General features: G+C 55.4%; 8 protein-coding genes across 8 annotated transcripts; 2 read left to right on the plus strand and 6 right to left on the minus strand.

The window, feature by feature from the left end:
- Positions 1 to 1,728: 1,728 nt before the first annotated feature.
- B0T15DRAFT_201004 (beta-lactamase-like protein) lies at positions 1,729 to 3,062 on the minus strand. Its single transcript, XM_062862571.1, has 2 exons — positions 1,926 to 3,062; positions 1,729 to 1,872 (listed from the first exon to the last, which is right to left on the minus strand). The coding sequence occupies exon 1, from the start codon at positions 2,921 to 2,923 to the stop codon at positions 1,949 to 1,951; it is 975 nt and encodes a 324-aa protein (XP_062721316.1). The 5' UTR covers positions 2,924 to 3,062; the 3' UTR covers positions 1,729 to 1,872; positions 1,926 to 1,948.
- Positions 3,063 to 3,630: 568 nt separating this feature from the next.
- B0T15DRAFT_201098 (ubiquitin carboxyl-terminal hydrolase-like protein) lies at positions 3,631 to 6,077 on the plus strand. Its single transcript, XM_062862573.1, has 6 exons — positions 3,631 to 4,167; positions 4,222 to 4,458; positions 4,525 to 4,638; positions 4,690 to 5,477; positions 5,553 to 5,783; positions 5,855 to 6,077. The coding sequence occupies exons 1-6, from the start codon at positions 4,083 to 4,085 to the stop codon at positions 5,954 to 5,956; spliced, it is 1,557 nt and encodes a 518-aa protein (XP_062721317.1). The 5' UTR covers positions 3,631 to 4,082; the 3' UTR covers positions 5,957 to 6,077.
- B0T15DRAFT_201076 (putative N6-adenine methyltransferase-domain-containing protein) lies at positions 6,033 to 7,586 on the minus strand. Its single transcript, XM_062862572.1, has 7 exons — positions 7,447 to 7,586; positions 7,204 to 7,384; positions 6,999 to 7,115; positions 6,804 to 6,921; positions 6,667 to 6,738; positions 6,212 to 6,527; positions 6,033 to 6,151 (listed from the first exon to the last, which is right to left on the minus strand). The coding sequence occupies exons 1-6, from the start codon at positions 7,476 to 7,478 to the stop codon at positions 6,244 to 6,246; spliced, it is 804 nt and encodes a 267-aa protein (XP_062721318.1). The 5' UTR covers positions 7,479 to 7,586; the 3' UTR covers positions 6,033 to 6,151; positions 6,212 to 6,243.
- B0T15DRAFT_532653 (uncharacterized protein) lies at positions 7,558 to 9,388 on the minus strand. Its single transcript, XM_062869321.1, has 8 exons — positions 9,161 to 9,388; positions 9,031 to 9,107; positions 8,880 to 8,974; positions 8,736 to 8,827; positions 8,540 to 8,681; positions 8,319 to 8,477; positions 7,928 to 8,263; positions 7,558 to 7,869 (listed from the first exon to the last, which is right to left on the minus strand). Exons 1-8 carry the CDS (start codon positions 9,292 to 9,294, stop codon positions 7,762 to 7,764), a joined length of 1,143 nt encoding a protein of 380 aa, XP_062721319.1. The 5' UTR covers positions 9,295 to 9,388; the 3' UTR covers positions 7,558 to 7,761.
- Positions 9,389 to 9,586: 198 nt separating this feature from the next.
- On the plus strand, positions 9,587 to 11,264 carry B0T15DRAFT_502625 (uncharacterized protein). Its single transcript, XM_062867438.1, has 2 exons — positions 9,587 to 10,020; positions 10,073 to 11,264. The coding sequence occupies exons 1-2, from the start codon at positions 9,753 to 9,755 to the stop codon at positions 10,951 to 10,953; spliced, it is 1,149 nt and encodes a 382-aa protein (XP_062721320.1). The 5' UTR covers positions 9,587 to 9,752; the 3' UTR covers positions 10,954 to 11,264.
- B0T15DRAFT_398277 (Gaa1-like protein) lies at positions 11,239 to 14,967 on the minus strand (the record flags this gene model as incomplete). The annotated part of the gene is made up of 8 exons (XM_062864942.1): positions 11,239 to 11,730; positions 11,792 to 12,842; positions 12,901 to 13,150; positions 13,869 to 14,057; positions 14,124 to 14,311; positions 14,375 to 14,456; positions 14,516 to 14,653; positions 14,784 to 14,967. The coding sequence occupies 8 exons, from the start codon at positions 14,965 to 14,967 to the stop codon at positions 11,239 to 11,241; spliced, it is 2,574 nt and encodes an 857-aa protein (XP_062721321.1).
- A 615-nt stretch (positions 14,968 to 15,582) lies between these two features.
- B0T15DRAFT_532662 (aconitase family-domain-containing protein) lies at positions 15,583 to 18,967 on the minus strand. Its single transcript, XM_062869322.1, has 5 exons — positions 18,592 to 18,967; positions 18,025 to 18,484; positions 17,892 to 17,969; positions 17,657 to 17,830; positions 15,583 to 17,598 (listed from the first exon to the last, which is right to left on the minus strand). The coding sequence occupies exons 1-5, from the start codon at positions 18,700 to 18,702 to the stop codon at positions 16,058 to 16,060; spliced, it is 2,364 nt and encodes a 787-aa protein (XP_062721322.1). The 5' UTR covers positions 18,703 to 18,967; the 3' UTR covers positions 15,583 to 16,057.
- On the minus strand, positions 18,582 to 19,006 carry B0T15DRAFT_201262 (uncharacterized protein). Its single transcript, XM_062862574.1, has one exon. It carries the CDS (start codon positions 18,924 to 18,926, stop codon positions 18,714 to 18,716), a length of 213 nt encoding a protein of 70 aa, XP_062721323.1. The 5' UTR covers positions 18,927 to 19,006; the 3' UTR covers positions 18,582 to 18,713.
- Between the last annotated feature and the right edge of the window lie 249 nt (positions 19,007 to 19,255).

The raw sequence follows: 19,255 nt of genomic DNA on the forward strand, positions 1-19,255 counted from the left end.
TTGACGCTCTGCCAATAAATGAAACATGAATCGAACGACCATCGGACCAGCTTCCACGTATGGATCCATCAAACCTCAGTATCGAGCCCCAAGGCATAAGGTACACACAGGTACCTACAACACGGTACCTAGGGTACACTATGTGGTGTGCTGTGACAGGCAGTTGTCGGCGCCGATTCCCTTGCGGCATCTGCTGGCGGCGTTTGGCAAGCCGAGTGGGTCCGGATTTAACGTGATCGGCCAGCTTTGATGCCAAGGACGACCCAAGAGTTCTAGTGTACACTAAGAATTGACTATCCAGGTGATTGATTATTCATCGATGCCATGTTACCTTGAGCGACGTTGTCTTCCCCATCAGCTTTACCCGTACTGCTCTACTACCTGGTAGCCTGCTACATCACCTTAGCTCGGGGCACGGAGCATCGCGAGAGTGTTGCTCTGCTATTCGTTATGGCCGTCTGTGTCCTAGTTGGACTGTGAAGTTCCTGTTTACCCAAGTGAACGGAGAGGAGGTGATCATGGCCTCGGCGGCTGTGTAGTGTACATAACGTTAGCACGGAGGAGGTATAGCACAGGAGAAACACGGAGAAGATCACTGACCAAAAATGATACAGTATCAGCGCCGAAACCTGATACTACCCTACTAGAGAGTACCGAGACTCGGCACTGCAGCACCCGTTTTCGCTAGCCTCGCTTGGGTTAAGAGGGACCCCCCTTCATCCTCGACCGGCATGCCAACGGACTCGGAGTTGCGACGAAGCCCGAGACATGTTGTCACGCTCTACCAAAACTGTTGTTCACGAAAGTCGGCCCAAGCCAGACCTTCTACATGCACCTGTAGTTATATGGTCTCCCCCTCTGTCAGAAGTCGGCGAGCAACTCCACGGTCCTTCCTGACGCAGGGTCTTTTTGTGTAACCAAACAAAGATATCACTACTCTGGTAAAACGACCAGACGCCAAATGAAACAGCCCAGCTACAAGAGCTCCGTTTTATGGAAGGGCCGTACCACAACGTCCCTATGATCCGTCAGGACCCTACATACGGTAAGTACTAGAAGGTGAGAGCGGGCACCTGAGAGCGTGTCTCCACTCTGACAATAAGTTCCCGTGTGAGCCCCACAGGCCTTCCTTTTGACTGCAAAACCCTGGGAGAGACTGCAGCAGCGGCAGCTGACATTCCCCCTGCCGAATGTCCATTCACCTGGACACCTTGATTTACTGCACCAGCATGAGTGTTCTTACCTGTATAGTACCAAGGGAGAGTATTCTCATCTGTAGGTACGTGTAGGGAACAGCCATCCATTCCGGCTTTGTCGTTCAAAGATGCTACATGCTTACTATTGGGAACAAAATTCTTCTGTACACTTTAACCGGTGGGGCCTTAACTACCCAGTCAGTCATCGTGAGAAAGTCAGGGAAAATCGAAGAAAGATCAAAGTCATCAGAACCGGCGGCGGCACGGTGGGCCCCGAGATTGCCGGCCGAGTGGTACCTGCTCACCTGCTACCCCACAGATTTTCATACTGTGCCCAAGCTTTCAGAAAGCACACAATACACTAGTAAGTAGCACAAGATAGATGGAAAGCCTCATCTTGCCCTACCACAACACATGAGTTCCTCATCTGCCGTGGGCCTGGCACGGGCAAGGCTTGAACTTGGACGCGGTCCCTGAAGATCTTTGTGTGTTTAGCTGTCCTCTACGAGATATGTCGTATGTTGTACCGAGTGGGTAATGTCGATTGAAGCTTACGGTAGTAGAATATTCTCACTGCTCTGACGTCAGAGGCTCATTTCATAGGGCTGAATCATCTTCAGCCCACAAGCGTTGTGGGATCCCAAGTGGCCAGAACTCAGCTGAACCATCTCCTTACCTAAGTATACACGTGTAAGCCAGTACTCTACCATGGCTCCGGTATATCCGTACGTGTTGGCCATCCTTTCCGGGCGTCACAGGGCGGATCGGCTTGGACCCGGCCGACCTCCGAGCCTCCATTTCACCTCATCCCCATCGACCACCTCCGAAACCTTCCCTTCTCTCTGCAGCTTCTGTAGAATCTGCATGATTCCGCCCGCCGCCGCAGGGTGCAAGCTCTCTGGTACGTCCCGATAGATGACCTTCACCAGGTCCATCACCGTCCAGGCACTCCCTTTCCCACTTTCCGCTTCGACCACCGCCGGGGTCCCTTCGTTCCCTGGCCGCGGGGTGAGGAGTGCCTGCACAACCTGCTGCTCCCGCTGTCCCCGATGCCGGATATACTCGGCGATCTTGCCCGGCCCGTCCGGGATCACCGGGCCATGGCCGGGGTAAGCTGTCCCTGTCCCTGTCCCCCTGAAGAGACTCTTCATCTTCTCCAGGCTGGCCATGTAGGCGCCTAGGTCCTCAAACACGGCTGTGCCGTGGCCGAGGACGTTGTCGCCCGTGAACAGAGCGTCTTCTTCTGGCCAGACAAGGACCATGTGGTCGGCCGTGTGTCCGGGGGCGTGGACTGCGGTGAGGGAAGCGCCGGGGATCTGGAACGTTTGGCCATCTTCGATGTCTAATTGGCCCGACTCCGGTTGGTGCTTGTAGATTTTGGTCCCTGGCCAGGATTTAAGGAGGTCAGCCACGCCGCCTGTATGGTCGTGGTGCCAGTGCGTGATGATGGCGCTTGTGATTGTGGCCTTCTCTTCGTGTAGCACGCGTGTAAGTGCCGTGATCCATGACGGCTTGCCCTCGCCCGTGTCGATGAGAAGACGGTTTGGCCCCGTCCCGATTAGGTAGGTGTTGGTTCCCTGAAGAGTGAACTTCCCCGGGTTGCCGCCAAGGATGCGGATGCAGCCCGGACTGAGACGTTCGATCTCCGGAAGGGGCGTTAATTGGGTGGCCATGTTGTGTTTGAATTTGAGGAGTGGCGACAGCAGCTTGCCAACGGCCAGGCGCATCTGTGACTAGGGCCTGGTCCACGACCTACTGTGAACTGGTAGAACTTGGAAGTATGTGGTACCCCAGTGTTGGTTTCGGTATGCTGCGGGGTAAGGGATCGGGCCGGCAGTGGTGGGCTGCCCAGCTGAGCTTTACCTCAGCCGGACCGGCCAGGCATGTGCTTCATCGGTCCCACCTCGGCAGCAGAATCCCGGAGCCCGTCAGTGGGTGTGGCTCCCAGGCACTACACCGTCAGCCTTGATGTGTAAATGTCGTGGGAGGTCTTTGGATAAGAACCTAAAGAACATCAGGGGTAATTTTCAGTCTCACAGTTGCCGCTGCAAGTATGTACGTACAAATACAATACATGGAACGGTGGGCAAGTGGTCGACCAAGTCTCAAGCCCTATGTCACAGACATTCACGCAATGAGAGGGCGGAAAGGATATGATGCTTCGTGCAAAACAAGATGTATCCAAGAGTACGGAATACTAGTAGGCTACTACTAGTAGGAGTCGGCACGGATCTTGAATGCCTGCCGAGGCTCAAGGCTGACGATGTATGCCCTGCCCTGGTCAATGCTGAATGCGCTACAATATGCCCCACATTAAACCCCAGGCTGAAGCACTCCACACCTATCGATAAGCCTTGCCGATAAGTAATTTCCAGCCCAGCCGTAGCCATCACGGTTGGAGCCCTTAGACACCGGTTGGCGATGTAATATGATCGGATGAATTGTCGCGCGACAATAGCAACGATGACGTGTTGTTAGCATTGCAAGCTTATTGATTACGTATTGCTCCCAAGTGGCAATCCCTAAGTGTTAAAGATCCATTCTGACCATGTGAAAAAGCTGCTATTTCCCACCCGATCCGCGACGATCAACCCTTGCGCGTCGTTTCCTTTGCTCCGCCGCCGAGCGTTGCCATCGCAAATCCGAAGGCCGTCAACAGGAGCTATTCCCGACCGCTACCCTAACGCACAAAGCCTGTGCCTCCTGCGACCTATATCAAGCTCGGGACGCTTGTGAACACGCCACGTGACGACAGCCCTTCTGCAGCCCCCTTACCGACTTCCTGCCAGCGTGCGAGACCTGAGGCGCAACGGTCTCAGAACGGAATTACGACGCCCTCTGACTTCGCTTACGCAGCCATCCTGGCTTGAAACGAGTGTTTACAAGATGGCTGCAAGGCCTGCTACTCCGGCATCGCCAAAAAACCACAAAGTGAAAGCGCCCCAACCAGGGCAGCCCATGTATGGCTGTGGTAAGTCATCTCGAGTCTTACTCGGCACTTGGCTCCCTTGCCTAACCAGCGTAGAACACCTACAGCGGCTGTTCAACCAAGGACAAGCGGCTACAGATACATCCATCCAACATTACAAGGCGATCCTACGAAGCATCTTCGACACTACGCCGCTCATCTCGCAGACAGCGAAGTTGACCGAAGGTCCGACCGTCACGTCGCTCACCGCGACGTACCTGTGCTTACAATGCCCCTCCACGCTCACAGAAGAGGACCGGGCAAGGCACGGCGCTAAGAAGGCGCACAGATTCTGTGCGTTGAAGACGCTCTTTACCGATATTTATCTGGGTATCCCACAGCTTGCTGACAAGTGCATAGATGTTGACTCAAGAAGCGGTGCTCTTTACTGCCAGATGTGCGATGACATTGTCTGGGACCCCACCTTCGAAGAACTTAGGTTAAGGAAGATGGGGACGGGCACGTTTTCCACAAGTAAGCCGTACTCGTCGCCACGATTGTGACGTAGATACTGACACCGACCAGCCCGAAAGCGCAAGCATGAAGATATGTTTGAGGCATCAGACCCTGTTAGGGACAATCCAACATACATCTCGTCCAACACAACGACGGCCTCATGCAAGGCCAATGGTCTGCGGGGAATTTACAACGCAGGGGCTACCTGCTACCAAAACGTCGTCCTCCAGAGTTTCCTCCACAACCCCATTTTGAGGAATTTCTACCTTAGCGACGGGCATCAGAGTAGCAACTGCGATGTGCCGCACTGCCTGAGCTGTGCCATGGACGACATGTTCCAGGACTTCTACGCGTTGGAAAATACCAATGGGTACACGGCAGCTAACATCCTCTCCGGGTTCTGGATCAGCGAGAAGAAAGCGTTTGAAAACTTGGTCACGACAAAAGAACAGGACGCACACGAGTTTTTCCAGTTCCTTGCGGAGGAGCTGCACGAGCGCAACGGCGACGGCAAGAGGCCCGAAATTGGCAGTGAGCATAGCTGCGACTGTGTCATCCATCAAACGTATTATGGCAAGCTGCAGAGCACCACCACGTGCCAAAACTGCAACGGCGTCACCAACCAAGTCCAGAGTTTCCTGGATCTCAGCCTACCACTGGAGAACTTGACCCAAAGAAGGGGTAAAAAGGGATCATCAAGGCCCGGCGGGATGTTGACGCTGCAGGAGTGTCTAGACGAAGAATATATCAAGTCGGACAAGTGCGAGTACCGTTGCAACAATTGCAACTCAATGCAGCAGGCGCGGCGGCAGACGTCGATCAAGCGGCTACCGAATGTACTGTCCATTCAACTCAAGGTACGGCACTGCCTTCCTCGCCCGCTCACCCTTCATCCTATGCCACCCGTGAATTTCCGGCTGACATGTGTACAGAGATTCGAGTACAAGCAAGGGCGCAACGAGCGTGCCGCAAAGATCGACACGCCTGTGCAGTTTCCCCTGCAACTCAACATGCTTCCCTACACCAACCGGGGCCGCAGCCAAGATGTCAGGGACAACTATGAGCTGGCTCGGTCGTGCACGTATGATCTCCTCACTGTGGTGGTGCATGTTGGCGAGATTGACACTGGGCATTACATGTCGTATTGTCGGGTTGGTGACCAAGTGAGTAATTTGCAACCACGAACTCTTCCCAGCTGCCTAAATCCTGTGAGCGATGCTGACGCGGCTACAAGTGGTTTGCATTCAATGATCACAAGGTAGAGTTAGCGCAAAAGTCGGATGTGCTCAACTCCAAAGCATATCTGCTGTTCTATATCGTTAGATCGTTGTCATAAGGGAGCAACGCGAACCGGCAGAGGGAGGGCCGGCGTCTGGCTTTTAGTCAAGTTGTTATATAGATCCTGGTCTGGATTGGGATGCCATTGCGAGTGTAACGGAAGCAAAACATGCGGATCTCCTGGAGTTTTCTGGTGTTTAGAGGTTGTTTTTTGTGTTTTCAGAAAAATGTATATGGCTGCTTCGTTCGGTACCTAGGCTCTGTATAAGTCAACACATCATCAGTTACGTGTGTGCGGCCATGTGGTTCCCACCTCCGTTCTTCCCGATTTACCCTTCTGTCCCTTCACCCCTCAGTAGGCTGCCTCACTCCGGCCCCCTGCTTACCCTGTCTACTAGCCCGCCACCCCCAACCAACCGACTCAAAGTTGGCATAGCAGTAAAACTCGTTGCTCAGACCGCGCGCATGTACGGGGTCGTAGTCGGTCGTACGCAAGCCAAACGAGCGGTACAAGCGGGTCACGATGCCCTCCATCCGTTCGCCCGTGCACACTATCAGTCTGGGCTGTTGTTGGTTCTTGCCTTCCTCGGCTGATGGCGGTTTAGAGAGCCATTTGACTGTGATGGCGGCTGTAGACCCAGCAAAACGTGTCAGCCGCAGACTCGGCGTGTGGGTAGATGGGATGAGTTGTGTGAACGGGAAGTGGAAACTATTGGCGGGAAGAGGGGGAGGAACTCGGTAAGAATCTGGACATGTACTTGTACTTGCCTTTGGTCTGGCAGTGTTCGTTGAGAAACGGTGGGTCGCAGACGATGCGGTCGCAGGTGCCTTTGAGGTGGGCTTAAGGTGGTGTTAGTACGGCAGTCCCAATTGGTGTTTACCATGGGAAAAGGACAGAGACAGACCGGGGAGCTTCAGCGGCTGATTAAAGTCGTAGAAGACAAACTCCGGGAAGATGGCGAAGCGGTTGTCATGCTCGAGGAGAACGAGCTTAGGTTTAGCGCCATCTGGTGATGCGGTGCTCTGAACATTGTGTGGTGTCAGGGGCCGAACAAGAGGCATAAGTTGACCAGATGCCGATGCAGGACGGATAGACGCACCAAGATATTCTTCAGAGCGACAAACACACTCGGTGCCGACACGACCGCAATGGTCATGCCCGCCGTGGTTCCATCGAGGAGTTGTTTTGCCAGGAACGATGCCGTTTCGTCCGAGTACTGCATACTTCCATCCATCAGCACAGGCCGACCCCTCTATCCTGCCATCCCCTGTTGGGAATAGCCACGCCTTTGGGAGTAGCCATACCCAGAACTGGCTCTCATTCCAATCCTCGGTAAAGGCCTCTATGGACAACGGCTTTGACTGGGCTTGACTGGCAGCATGCTGTTCCTCAGCCTGAGCCTGGAGCTTGGCAAACTGCTCCGCACGGGCGTCTCGCTCGGCATAAAACTGCTTAAGGGCATCAAGAGTTGACGAGGAGAGCGAGCTACGAGGGCGATGTCAACCTCGGTCATTTTGCACAGAGAACTGGGACTGCTCAAGACTTACAGCTCATCATCCTCATTTCCCTGGTTAATCATCTTGTTGCACTCTCGACTAATTGGTCGCGTGGGAAAGCATTTAGTGGGTGAGCGGGTGAGCGAGTGAGCGGATGAGCGGAGCCACTTTTTCAGATTTGACAAGACAGCAGGGCGGCATCTTCAGGCGTAACTGAAACTTTGGCAAGACACACCACTCAGCAACGATTACACGCATTACCAGCTCTCACTTTTGCAAGACTGATCTTGGGTTCCAAGTCCGTCGATTCAAGGACATAAAGGTCTAGTTGCATCGGTATATACACTCTACGGTGTCCGCACTCTCTCACAAACCCTTGGTGTCGTCAAGAACGTGGATGTACTTCTTCTCTTCCCGCATCTCCTTTTCCGTCGCCGGCGGCAGATCGTAGAACGTCGACGAGCGGTAGTGCTTCTATTAGCGGGTCAGCCACGCCCAAACAGACCAATTTGAGGTGATGGCGAATGCATACCAGGTAATGATAAGTCCACTTGCCGATGTCGCTTGGCTCCATGCCCAGGTCCTTAAACGTCTTGGCCGACTCGTCAATGACCTGGTCGAGGAACTCGCGCTCAACCTCGTCGGCAGACAATGTGTGCCACCAAAGGACGCGATTCAGAAGCCCGGCCAGAGGCTTTAGGATTGCCTTAGGAAGGTTGATATGCCTGCGCTTCTTGAAGATTTCCCGGTCGACCAGCTCGGCAATCTCCGCTGTTGAGTAGTTGTTGGGGCCATACAGCTCGTAGGTCTGGGATGCCGTGCTGTCATCGTACAGCATCTTCTCCAGCGCCTCACCAACATCGATGACCTGCAAGCCACGTCAGACACTCGTGGTTTATTATCAATGACGACGCTACACATACATGCACCGGCCAGTAACGCTCCTGCATGTTGTTTGATGTGAAGAGATTCACGACGCTAGCGAGCTTCAGCAGCAGGTTGTCTTCGAAGCCGAACATCGGTGCCGGGCGGACGATAGTGGTCTCAGGGAAGATTTCCCGCGCTGCTCGCTCAGCAATGCCCTGGATTTTGGGTTAGAAAGTCCCTCCCAGTTTTCAGCGAGGGGGGCGGACCATTAGCCTACCTTTGTCGCGAAGAACTCCGACGACGAGTTGGGGTCCGCGTTGTACGACGAGACGTGAATGTAGCGATCAACGTCATACTTGGCAACGGCTTCTGCAATCCGCTCGGTACCCTCGATGTGCACATCAGCCAGGGAGAAGTTCCTGTCCCTCATCAGCGCCTGTGCGTTCCACCACAACGGTCACGCCTGATCTCACTTGGTGGGATAGTTCCGGCCGATCAAATTGTAGACAACGTCCGAATGTCTGACGCTCTCCTCGATCGACTGGGTGTTCCGCAGGTCGTATTCCTGGCCTCCATTCAGCAGTTGCTTCTTTTCCAAATCGTCCTGATTCCCTCACCATGAACACAACACGGCCCAAGTCACCCGTAACCTTGAGATGGCGCTTGGCCATCTCCTCGCGGTATGGTACAACCACTGTACATCCTTGTCTTGCTGCAAGTACGGAGTCAGCCAGGCGTCGAAATTGCCTCGGGAGAGAACGGCCGAACCTAGCCGGTTGACAATGTAGCGACCGAGTTGACCCGTGGCGCCGAAGACGGTAGCGGTGTGTTCGCCGAGAGATGAGCTGTAGAGACCATCCATTAGAATGACCTCGGAACCGAAGGAGAGACTACCAACCGGCCGCCCGTTGTGCGGATGAGAGGCTTGCCGGTGCGCGTGATGTGCACATCGGAAACAATGGTCCGGCGCTGCAGCGTGTTTCTCGCGATCTTAGGTGCCGTCGACCGCACGGCGGTCGGCAGGGAGGCCATCGTGGCTCGTGGTGGAGGTGAGTTCCCAGGAAGGGCTGCGACGCAGTCAATTTGCCTTTGACGCAGGCCGCGAGCGTGCTTCGAGGTATTCAACCAAGCAATCGCAATCGAGATGCCGTCCCGCCGGAGAGCTCCCGGCCCACTCTTTCAATGGAACATGAAAATTGGCCAATCAAAGCAGCAATTTTGGCAAATGTGGGACAAAGGCACGGACCATCCCGTTGAGGTACGTACCGTTCCAGCAGGCTGCCTTGCCGCGTCAAGTGCGAGCTGGAACCTCCCGCCTTCCCATCACCAACTCCAGCCCCAAGCTCCCAAACAATTACTTACCTCAGATACCCACGGAAACGGCAAGCAGCCTTCCCATTCCGACTGACAAAAAAGTATATTCAAGGGTCAAAACCGCATCCTCGGCCCCCGACCTTCTCCCTGCAGTTCCCTCAGAGTCGGCCTCCAGGATGAACGTCGACACTATCTCCGACTTCCTCGCCGAACAGCGGGATGGCACTGTCGAAGAGCTGCAACCGGTTGTGCTTGAGATTGAGACGCTATGGGAACGCAAGCTGTGGCACCAGCTGACGAACCAGCTGATCGAATTCTTCAACCACCCGGGCAGCGCCCCACAGCGCTTACAGTTCTACAAGGTCTTCATCCTCAAGTTTGCGGATAAGATCAACCAGCTCAAGCTCGTCGACCTTGCGTTGAAGGCGGCAACACAATGTAGAGGTTTGTACGGACGCCTTTCGGTATTTGGGTTTACTCTAACTGGATGAGACAGATAACCAAGAACGCCTTTCCTTCATGGAGGCGGTCGTCAAGAAGGTGGACAACGAAGACTCGCAAGACGCTCTAGTATTTGCTACGATTGCTGTAGCACGCGTGAAGCTCGACCTCAACGACCTCGACGGTGCAAGGAAAGATTTGGATAAGGCAGAACGGGTGCTCGACAGCTTCGACTCGGTCGAGACGATCGTGCACGCTGCCTTCTACGGCGCCAACGCCGACTACTACCAGGCCAAGGCCGACTTTGGCTCGTACTACCGCACCGCGCTCCTGTACCTCGCCTGCATCGACATCAACTCCCTCTCCCCCGCCGAGCGGCGCAACCGGGCCTACGACCTTTCCATCGCCGCGCTTGTTAGCTCAAGCATCTACAATTTCGGCGAGCTGCTGCTACACCCAATCCTTGGCGCACTCTCCGAGCGTGAAGACGACAAGTGGTTGCGCGACCTCCTCTTCGCCTTCAACCGTGGCGACCTCGGGGCGTACGATGTGCTGGCAGACCAGATCAACTCGAACCCGCTCCTGGCTCAGCACAACCGTCAGCTGCGGGAGAAGATCTACCTAGCGGCGCTAACCGAGGCGGTGTTCAGGCGGCCGCCGCACGACCGCGCCATGACCTTCGACACGATCGCAGCCGAGACCAAGGTACGGCCGGACGAGATCGAGCACCTTATTATGAAGGCGCTCAGCTTGGGTCTGCTGCGCGGAACCATCGACCAGGTGGACCAGGTGGCGCACATCAACTGGGTGCAGCCCAAGGTGCTGGACATGCAACAGATCGAGAACATGCGGCAGCGGTTACTAGAGTGGGATTCGAGTGTCAACCAACTGGGAAATTGGATCGAGAACGTAGGGCAGGATGTGTGGGTAGTGTAGAGTGGCATGGTGATATCCCCTTCGTTGGATGGGCCCGGATTCCCGGGTCAGCATTCACATAAACGGAAATGCCTTGTATGTTATGGATGATAGACTGGGCAGGAGTCTGTGAATGGCAAAATGCAACGGGCTACTGAAATCGAGCCCATCGACAATATGGAGTTCACCACTCCTGCTATCAGGGCTATGGGTATCACATCCCCACCTTATTTATTCCATTCAAACCAGCCCCTGGTCTTGCAACTGCTTCAAACACCCCAAACCCCTTCCAGGTAAAAGATACCTTCACGCAGTCTTCTCCTTCCCCCCAGCCCCACCCTCCCCCGTCCTCCCAAGCACCGCCACACTCCCGGCCAACCAGGCAGGCCACCAAACGCACCACACCACCACAGGCGAATACGTCCCGCAGACATGCCAGCCGACCGCCGCCTCGCGCAACACACCGCTGACGTCTGCGCCCCAGTACGCCGCCCCCGCAAGCAACACCGCCGGCGGGCTGATGGCGCTGAGCAGCGCCGTGGTCACTAGCCTCGTGACGCGCGACGCGGCGGGGCGGGCAAAGGACAGCGGGGATGCCAGCACGCCGATGATGAGCGCGAGAGAGAAGTTGAGGGTGGCGAGCGAGGAGAGGAACATGCCCAGCAGGAGGAGGGAGAAAGACTTGACAAGGTGGTATTGCTGTAGCGTCGGGGCGGCAGCTTGTGTGAGCAGGTGGGAGAGGAGAACCGGCAGGAGGACGTTGAGGAGTGTGAATGTCGCGAAGAGAGGGGTTAGCATCTATTGAGCTGAGGTTAGTTCTGTAGGGGGGGAACGGTAAGAAGGGCTGCCAGACACTTACGCTCTCCGAGACGTGATTGAAGAGGTAAAGCGGGACGATGGAGAAGGATTGGATCAAAGTGACTACGCCTAGCGGGAGGAAGAGGTCGCGCTCGACTGCGGGAGCGGGGGCTGTTTCAGTTTTGGCTTCTACTGTCGCCCTCTCAGCTTCTGCCTGGCCGCTCTTGACCCAGAGGGAAATAGCCATGATCGTAAAGCTAGCGGCCACCAGCATGGCACTCGGCAGGTATGTACCGATACTGACGAAGCGCTCGCGCTGCATGAGCAGGTAGAAGAAGAAGCTCTGGTGTAGATGCTCCAACAGGTTGTTCAGACTCCTGAAGCTGCCCTCAATCACGCGGCCGATAGCCATCTCGTCCTGCCAGCCATCACCAAACGGCTGCAGGGTCACGGCGTCGACGTGGTACGGGATGAAGCTGCTATGCGGTCCGCTCGGCAGGCCGAGCCCCTGCTTCAGCATTCCGCGCAGCATGGTGCGCAGCCGGTGCTTGTACCCATCGTCATGGCGCCACATCTCCTGCAGGGCAACACCCATGCCCATCTGACCGCCGGCAATATTCACGATCGAGTTAATCAGGTCCAGGTTCGGCAGCTGGCCGTTGACTCCGTCGTACACGATGTGCACGCTTTCGAAACGGCCCTCCTGCGCGTAATCGATGGCGATCGCGCCCTGCAGCAGACCGGACTTGAGGGGCAGGCTGGAGACGCGGGAGGGGTTGTGTGCATCGTGGTATGCATCGACCCACGCCTGCGGGCCAGCAATGCTGTCCGGCGTCAGCAGCAGGATGATGTCCTTGGACCACAGCGACCACCGCTTGAAGTAGCGCAACAGCGTTAGGGCAAGCGGAATGCCCTTTCTGTTGATTTCGTGCTTGGCATTCTCCCAAGCCGCTACCAGCACGACAGCTTCGGTTGCGTCGCCTCGCGGTGCTTGGAGGATGGCGTAGAGGTTCTCTCCCGAGTAGGAATGCCCTGCAGCCTGGTAGGTGAAGTTCTGGCGGGCTGTCTTGAGACCAAAGCCTTTGACAATGGATTCAAGCTTGTCGTTACGCCTATCCCGCGTTAGCCGGGAGCGTCGAGCACTCCGTTCCACCGTCACTCTTGACGTACTCGGTGTTGGTCTTGCCCACCAGTGCATCTACTTCGTGCTTGTATGCGCGGAACACATTCTGGTCGCTGCCGCTAAAGTATGTGTGCACCTGGCCGGGAAGGAGCGCATTTTCCGAGATGTAGGTTCTCCGCGAGTAGTCGTTGAGCGGGAGCAGGAAGAGCCAGGCGACGCCGACCAGAACGCAGAGCAGGGACAGGTACGGCGGGAGCTTCAGGACGCGCGGATCGCGCCGAAGCCGCAGTGCGCTGGCTATCACTAAAGGTCAGCCAGCCGTCGCTACTGACGAAGTGAGGAGGCACTCACACAATAACCGCGGCATTGCGGCTGCAGTGGCGGTTCCTTGCGAAGCTCCAAGTCGCGAGCCTGCTGCACCAGCTGTTCGCGGTTCTCTGGGCTATCAGGGGTAACTTGCATGGATGATGTTGATATTAGTACGGATAACTTGATAAATGTGAGCTATCGCCCCAGAAAATGCATAAAAGGCGGGAACGCTAACCGGTCCTGGCTAAGTTACCTAGGCTCTCACGGCAATACTACCGGTAATACCTTACCTTACCGTACCTTATCTTAAGTACGTTAGCGCGGGATGTAACACGACGTCTCTGCTGACCAAACTCCCCAGAAGGCAGGTATTCGAAAGCGCGGTAACAAACCTTGGATATGGACTGTGTTTGTCCTATTTGTTCTTTAGGTCGGTAGTGCTAAGGAAGGTATGTACCTTGGGTATATTTTTGCCTCGAACGACCTCGCCTGTTTAAAACCAAGGTTGGGCAGTTCGAAGCCCGAGGTTGCAAGTACTAGTGCCAGGCACCAACGTCGCGGAGATTGTCATGGGATTTCTGAAACGGCAACCGCCGCATCGTCCCGTTAAATGCGTAACTCATAGATGTTCTACAAGAATCATGATGATAGCATCCATAACAGTCCCTTCCTTGAGTGAGCCCTCAAGGGCTCAGCCTCTGGCTACTCCCAACTAATCCCGCAGAAACAACCGGCGCTGGTGTTAAGTTAGACAACGGAAGCACGCCAAACCTCCCATACGTCTTCTGATCGACGCTCACGTAGTGTGGCAGCCGCCCCAGAAGGTTGAGTTGCTTCTCGATCCAGCGCAGCGCCCATTCCGGTGGCGCAAGATACTTGAGGTATCCCAGCCCGCCTGTGAGCAGGGGAGTCAGCAATTGTTATGTCACATTCAAGACGACGTGAGAGGGAGGAAGCATACAGATATACCCGACCGCCAAGCCACAAAGGTGGCCGAAGGCACTAGACCTAGGTACCAAGACCGCTATGGCGAGCAGAATCACCAGGGGCGTAGTCCAGGTGGGAATGCTCTGCCCGGCAATCACCAAGCGCGGGTTGACCCTGTACGTCCGGATGGCCTCGATCCCAGCTAGCAGGAAGAACCAGATGCTGCAGCCATACCGCATTGTCAGCATGGAACAGGAAGAAATCTCTTCTGCAGAGGCCACTCACCTCGCACCCATAACCGCCGTATTCAGTCTAAACACCCACTTTTCCATTCCCACATAGAGGAAAGCTGGGAAAGTAGAGAACGCTGGGAGATGGAGGTTAGCTAGCAGCGCTTCTCAAACAACGATCAAGAGCGGAACTTACGACCCAAAAACAGCGCCAGCGACGTAAGCGTGCCATACTCGTTCTCAAACCGTTCCAACATCGGTGTCAGCGCCAGGAGATTGGGGATCAGATGCAACACATTTAAGTGTATGAACGGGTAGGTATTGGCCCGATATACTGTACACACCGCCGCCTTTCGTGTCAGCAACGTGCAACCTCACCTGCTTCGCAGCCCCCTAAATACCACCTGTCCAAGGGGAGAGAGGGACGGGAAGAGGGGACAAGTCGGATTAGGAGTAAAACCTACGCGTCGCGAACCCGATCTCCTCCGGCACCAAGGCACCCCATGCCCGGACATCCCACCAACTCTGCAGACAGAGCGCCTCGAACAAGACAATTGCGGCCAGGATCCCGCGCGTAAAGAGCGGGAGCCGGTTGATGTAGGAGCCGGCGCGCGGGAGGCCGAGCATTCGGACATTTGGCATCGGCATTTTGGCGCACCGCTTCTTTTCTGCGCCACGGCCGGCAGTTTCTCCCTTTCTCTTTTGATACTATATGTAATGTCCTGCGCGGGCGACTTTGCCTAGGGCTGTGAGGCGACGCCGAGTGGTGCAATCTAGCCGACCGGACTGGACCTGGCAGGTCCGCGAAGTCGGAAGACTGGGAATCAGGTAAAGCTAGGGTTGCTTGCTGCCGCGTTGGTCATAGCATGGTTTAACCGTTTCTCGAGCTCGTTCTAACGTCGACGGATTCGTTGGACAGCAAATTGGAGTAGAGACCGGGGATCAATCGGCCGCAGCAGTGTACGAAATAACTACAGCTTTTGTCATTCGACAAACAACCGCCTTATCGCTATCAGGCATAACTACCTACGGTTCCGAAATTACGAATAAGAGTACTAGTAGTACTAGTGTTAGAAGTACCGAGCCGTAGCCGTATCAGGCAAGGTGGCATCAAGATACAGGAACCTCGTTTACCGCATACATAGTATTCCTGAGCTGTTACCGTATTTCATATTTCATACCAACTACACGGGGACTTGGATTCGATTCATCCTGTCCAGCTCACCTGAATGTAAGGTTCTCACTGCAGTTAGACAATCTGGTCCCAAAGAATGAAAGCTAAGATACCTTATCCTCTTGCTATAGGCACTTTTCATGGTCTTGGATCTCATCTTGTCATTCTGCCTCCCTATTCTTACCCAACCCTCCTTTGCAGGGTCCTACCTCACTCTTCTGCAAATCTTCCCACTTTCTCCCCCCTGACACTAAAGCTCCTGTAGCCAAAGCAGAGAATTGGTATTGAACAAGCAGTTGTAGAGCATTCCAGGTATATAGCCACGTGCAGGATGTACTCACACACTTCGACTCAGGAGGACTCACGAAAGCATCCTTCATAAACCAACCATTGGAATGCAAAGGACCGGCAATATACGTACAAATGAGAAACAGTGCTCGGATTACGCCAATTCCGATGTCCCTGAACCGCCGACCCACTACCCACACCTCTCAATATCACCACCATCCCATCGTCTGTTTCTTCAGACTTCATAAGTTTATGTAAGTAGATGTTTTGTTTTATCTAGTGCTTGGCATTCTTGGCCATGGTGTTAAGCGCGCTGCCGTTCTTGAACCACTCAATCTGAGCCTCGTTGAACGTGTGCGACAGCTTAACCTCGAATGGTGAACCGCCGTTTGCCGGGTGCACGCGCATGGTAATGGGCTTGCCAACAGCAAGCTCGGTGCAGAGGATGTCGACCTTGTCGTCGGGCTGGATCTTGTCGTAGTCGGCCGGGTCAGAGAAGGTCAGGGGAAGCATACCCTGCTTCTTCAGGTTGGTCTCGTGGATACGGGCGAAGGACCGGGTGATGATGGCGAGACCGCCAAGGTGACGGGGCTCGAGAGCGGCGTGCTCACGGGAAGAACCCTCACCATAGTTCCAGTCACCGACGACAACCCACTTGATGCCCTTGGCCTTGTAGTCACGAGCAACAGTCGGGACGGCATCCCAGGAGCCATTTGTCTGGTTCTTGACTTTGTTGGCTTCGCCGTTGGCAGCGTTAATGGCGCCGATCAGCATGTTGTTGGAGATGTTGTCAAGGTGACCACGGTACTTGAGCCACGGGCCAGCCATCGAGATGTGGTCAGTAGTGGTCTTCCCCTGAGCCTTGATCAGGATGGGGCAGCTGAGGGCATCCTTGCCATCCCAGGCGTTGAAGGGAGAGAGGATCTGGAGGCGGTCTGAGCTCGGAGAGACTTGAACGTCAACCGTACCGCGGTCCTTGGGAGGCGCCTGGTAGGTGTTCTGGCCGGGGTCGTAGCCGGCGGCAGGCAGACCGTCACCCGAGGGAGGAGCCAGCATGAACTCATTGCCGTCCTTGTCCTTGAGCTTGTCGGTCAGGGGGTTGAAATGCAGCGAGCCGGCAATGCTCATGGCGACGACGAGATCAGGCGAGGTGACGAAAGAGTGGGTAGCGGGGTTGCCATCGTTACGGCCGGTGAAGTTGCGGTTGTAGGAAGAGATGATCGAGTTGGCCTCACCCTTCTTGACATCCCGGCGGTCCCACTGGCCAATGCAAGGACCGCAGGCGTTGGCCAGAACAATGCCACCAAACTCCTCGAAAGTGTTGAGCTGGCCGTCACGTGCAATGGTGGCACGGATCTGCTCGGAGCCAGGGGTGACGACGAACGCAGCCTTAGCCTTGAGGCCGTGATTGAGGGCGTCACGGGCGATCGAGGCAGCGCGAGTCATGTCCTCGTACGAAGAGTTGGTGCAAGAGCCGATCAGACCAACCTTGAGCTCTTCGGGCCACCCGTTGGCCTTGACAGCCTCGGAAAACTTCGAGATGGGGGTCGCCAGGTCCGGGGTAAAGGGACCGTTAATGTGGGGCTCGAGCTCGGACAGGTTGATCTCGATCACCTGGTCGTACTCGGCGCCCTCGTCCGCGCGGAGCTCCTTGGCGTAGGAGCGCGCAAAATCGCCAATCTCCTTGCGCTTGGTCGCGTTGAGGTAGTCCTGCATCTGCTGGTTGAATGGGAAAAGGGATGTAGTCGCACCAATTTCGGCACCCATGTTGCAGATCGTGCCCATGCCAGTGGCACTGATAGTGTCAACACCAGGACCTAAAGATGGACTCGTTAGAATGAACAATCACGGGCAAAAATGGTCCGAGGAACTTGCCGAAATACTCCACGATCGCGCCTGTGCCGCCCTTCACAGTGAGAATGCCTGCAACCTTGAGGATGACGTCCTTGGGAGCGGTCCAGCCGGACATGGCGCCCGTCAGCTTCACACCAATGACCTTAGGAGCCTTGAGTTCCCAGGGCAGGTTAGCCATGACATCGACGGCGTCAGCTAAGCAGAGTATTAGCGCTATCATCCTTTTTGCCGTCCCCGAGGCTTGGATTATACATACCACCGCCGACTCCGATGGCGCACATGCCGAGACCTCCGGCGTTGGGCGTGTGAGAATCAGTTCCAATCAAGAGACCGCCTGTGTGGCATGTGGTTAGCTCGAGATCGGACAGGAGCGGAATAGGTAGACAAACCAGGGAAGGCATAGTTCTCGAGGATGATCTGGTGAATGATGCCGGAGCCGGGCTTCCAGAAACCGATGTTGTACTTTGCGCAGGCGCTGGACAGAAAGTCGTAGACCTCCTTGTTGATGGAGACCGCGCGCTCCAGATCCTTGACACCACCAACTTGCGCTTCGATAAGATGGTCACAGTGGACGGTGGTGGGGTTGGCCACTTGCGGCATACCCGCGGAGATGAACTGGAGGATAGCCATCTGGGCGGTGGCATCCTGGCAGGCAACGCGATCCGGCCGCAGTTTGAGGTAGGAGACACCGCGCTCAATCTCTTGGCCGTGGGGATCGTCAAGATGGGAGTAGAGGATCTTCTCGGCGAAGGTGAGGGGGCGGTTTAGCCTTGACCTCACAATGGCAAGGTTCTCTGACATCTTCTTGTAGTTGATGAAGTTGCCCTCCTCCAAGTTGTTTTGGCGGACCTACATGCCCCGGGGCGCAAATCAGCCATTATCTTCGCCAATTGCAGTGACATACTACCGGACGATTCGTCGCGGATGAACGCTTATCCTCCCGGCTAGCCACTTACCTTCTTGTCCAGAGGAGAGTCTGTCACGGTCGCCATGCGCCTGAGGCCCAGGCTCATGCCACCGAGGGTACGGCTCCGGGCGACGCCCAGGAGCTGACGAGATGCCAACATGGTGGTGACGTTTAGCAGCTCGGCAAGAGCGCAAACACGAAGTCAATTGGAGTGGAGAGTTGCAAAGCCCAATCACCCAGACGGCCTCGCGACAACAACGAGGGGAAGGGAGAAAAGCTGCAGGTGTGTGGTTTCCGCAGAAAAGAAAAAAGTGTGGAGAGTTTGAGAATCACAAGGAGCCGCAGGCGGGATTTTACATGAAGTGGCAACGAGGCCGGGACCATGTTGCTACGAGCTTCCTGCCACCGTCATAGCCGAGAAAGTACCTCGCCCGGATGGAGACGGCGCAGCCAGCCAATCAGAGACACGCCGATTATGTCTGCCCGCATCTGTGGGGGAGCATTTGACTGTGGACATGACATCGTCGGATCTGGCTAGCTTGTTTCAATAACCTTCACGGGACTCAAGTCCCGACCGAAGCCGCACTGCCGCAGCACTTCCACGAATCCAGCCTCGGCATTCACAGTCTTTGGACTTGTAATTCACACAATATCGGTCGCCATTTGGTGACTGAGCCAGGTGTCTCGTGCTGCGTCAAGTATAGATTGGGATC

This window comes from Chaetomium strumarium (genome assembly GCF_033439665.1).
Source record: "Chaetomium strumarium strain CBS 333.67 chromosome Unknown B0T15scaffold_4, whole genome shotgun sequence".
Taxonomy (NCBI): domain Eukaryota; kingdom Fungi; phylum Ascomycota; class Sordariomycetes; order Sordariales; family Chaetomiaceae; genus Chaetomium; species Chaetomium strumarium.

What these genes read in the sequence shown, in the direction of transcription:
- B0T15DRAFT_532662 (XM_062869322.1), bottom strand. Translation starts at nt 18,702, where the DNA reads ATGTTGGCATCTCGTCAGCTCCTGGGCGTCGCCCGGAGCCGTACCCTC. An exon ending in CGCCATCGGAGTCGGCGGTG is followed by an intron (nt 17,831 to 17,891) that starts GTATGTATAATC and finishes TACTCTGCTTAG; the next exon opens with CTGACGCCGTCGATGTCATG. An exon ending in CGCGATCGTGGAGTATTTCG is followed by an intron (nt 17,599 to 17,656) that starts GCAAGTTCCTCG and finishes GTCCATCTTTAG; the next exon opens with GTCCTGGTGTTGACACTATC.
- B0T15DRAFT_201098 (XM_062862573.1), top strand. Translation starts at nt 4,083, where the DNA reads ATGGCTGCAAGGCCTGCTACTCCGGCATCGCCAAAAAACCACAAAGTG. An exon ending in GCAGCCCATGTATGGCTGTG is followed by an intron (nt 4,168 to 4,221) that starts GTAAGTCATCTC and finishes TAACCAGCGTAG; the next exon opens with AACACCTACAGCGGCTGTTC. An exon ending in TACTGTCCATTCAACTCAAG is followed by an intron (nt 5,478 to 5,552) that starts GTACGGCACTGC and finishes ACATGTGTACAG; the next exon opens with AGATTCGAGTACAAGCAAGG.
- B0T15DRAFT_201262 (XM_062862574.1), bottom strand. Translation starts at nt 18,926, where the DNA reads ATGGTCCCGGCCTCGTTGCCACTTCATGTAAAATCCCGCCTGCGGCTC.
- B0T15DRAFT_201076 (XM_062862572.1), bottom strand. Translation starts at nt 7,478, where the DNA reads ATGATTAACCAGGGAAATGAGGATGATGAGCT. An exon ending in GGAATGAGAGCCAGTTCTGG is followed by an intron (nt 7,116 to 7,203) that starts GTATGGCTACTC and finishes GGAAGTATGCAG; the next exon opens with TACTCGGACGAAACGGCATC. An exon ending in TCGCTCTGAAGAATATCTTG is followed by an intron (nt 6,922 to 6,998) that starts GTGCGTCTATCC and finishes CACAATGTTCAG; the next exon opens with AGCACCGCATCACCAGATGG.
- B0T15DRAFT_532653 (XM_062869321.1), bottom strand. Translation starts at nt 9,294, where the DNA reads ATGGCCTCCCTGCCGACCGCCGTGCGGTCGACGGCACCTAAGATCGCG. An exon ending in ATCCGCACAACGGGCGGCCG is followed by an intron (nt 9,108 to 9,160) that starts GTTGGTAGTCTC and finishes TGGTCTCTACAG; the next exon opens with CTCATCTCTCGGCGAACACA. An exon ending in AGCGTTACTGGCCGGTGCAT is followed by an intron (nt 8,264 to 8,318) that starts GTATGTGTAGCG and finishes CGTGGCTTGCAG; the next exon opens with GTCATCGATGTTGGTGAGGC.
- B0T15DRAFT_201004 (XM_062862571.1), bottom strand. Translation starts at nt 2,923, where the DNA reads ATGCGCCTGGCCGTTGGCAAGCTGCTGTCGCCACTCCTCAAATTCAAA.
- B0T15DRAFT_502625 (XM_062867438.1), top strand. Translation starts at nt 9,753, where the DNA reads ATGAACGTCGACACTATCTCCGACTTCCTCGCCGAACAGCGGGATGGC. An exon ending in GGCGGCAACACAATGTAGAG is followed by an intron (nt 10,021 to 10,072) that starts GTTTGTACGGAC and finishes TGGATGAGACAG; the next exon opens with ATAACCAAGAACGCCTTTCC.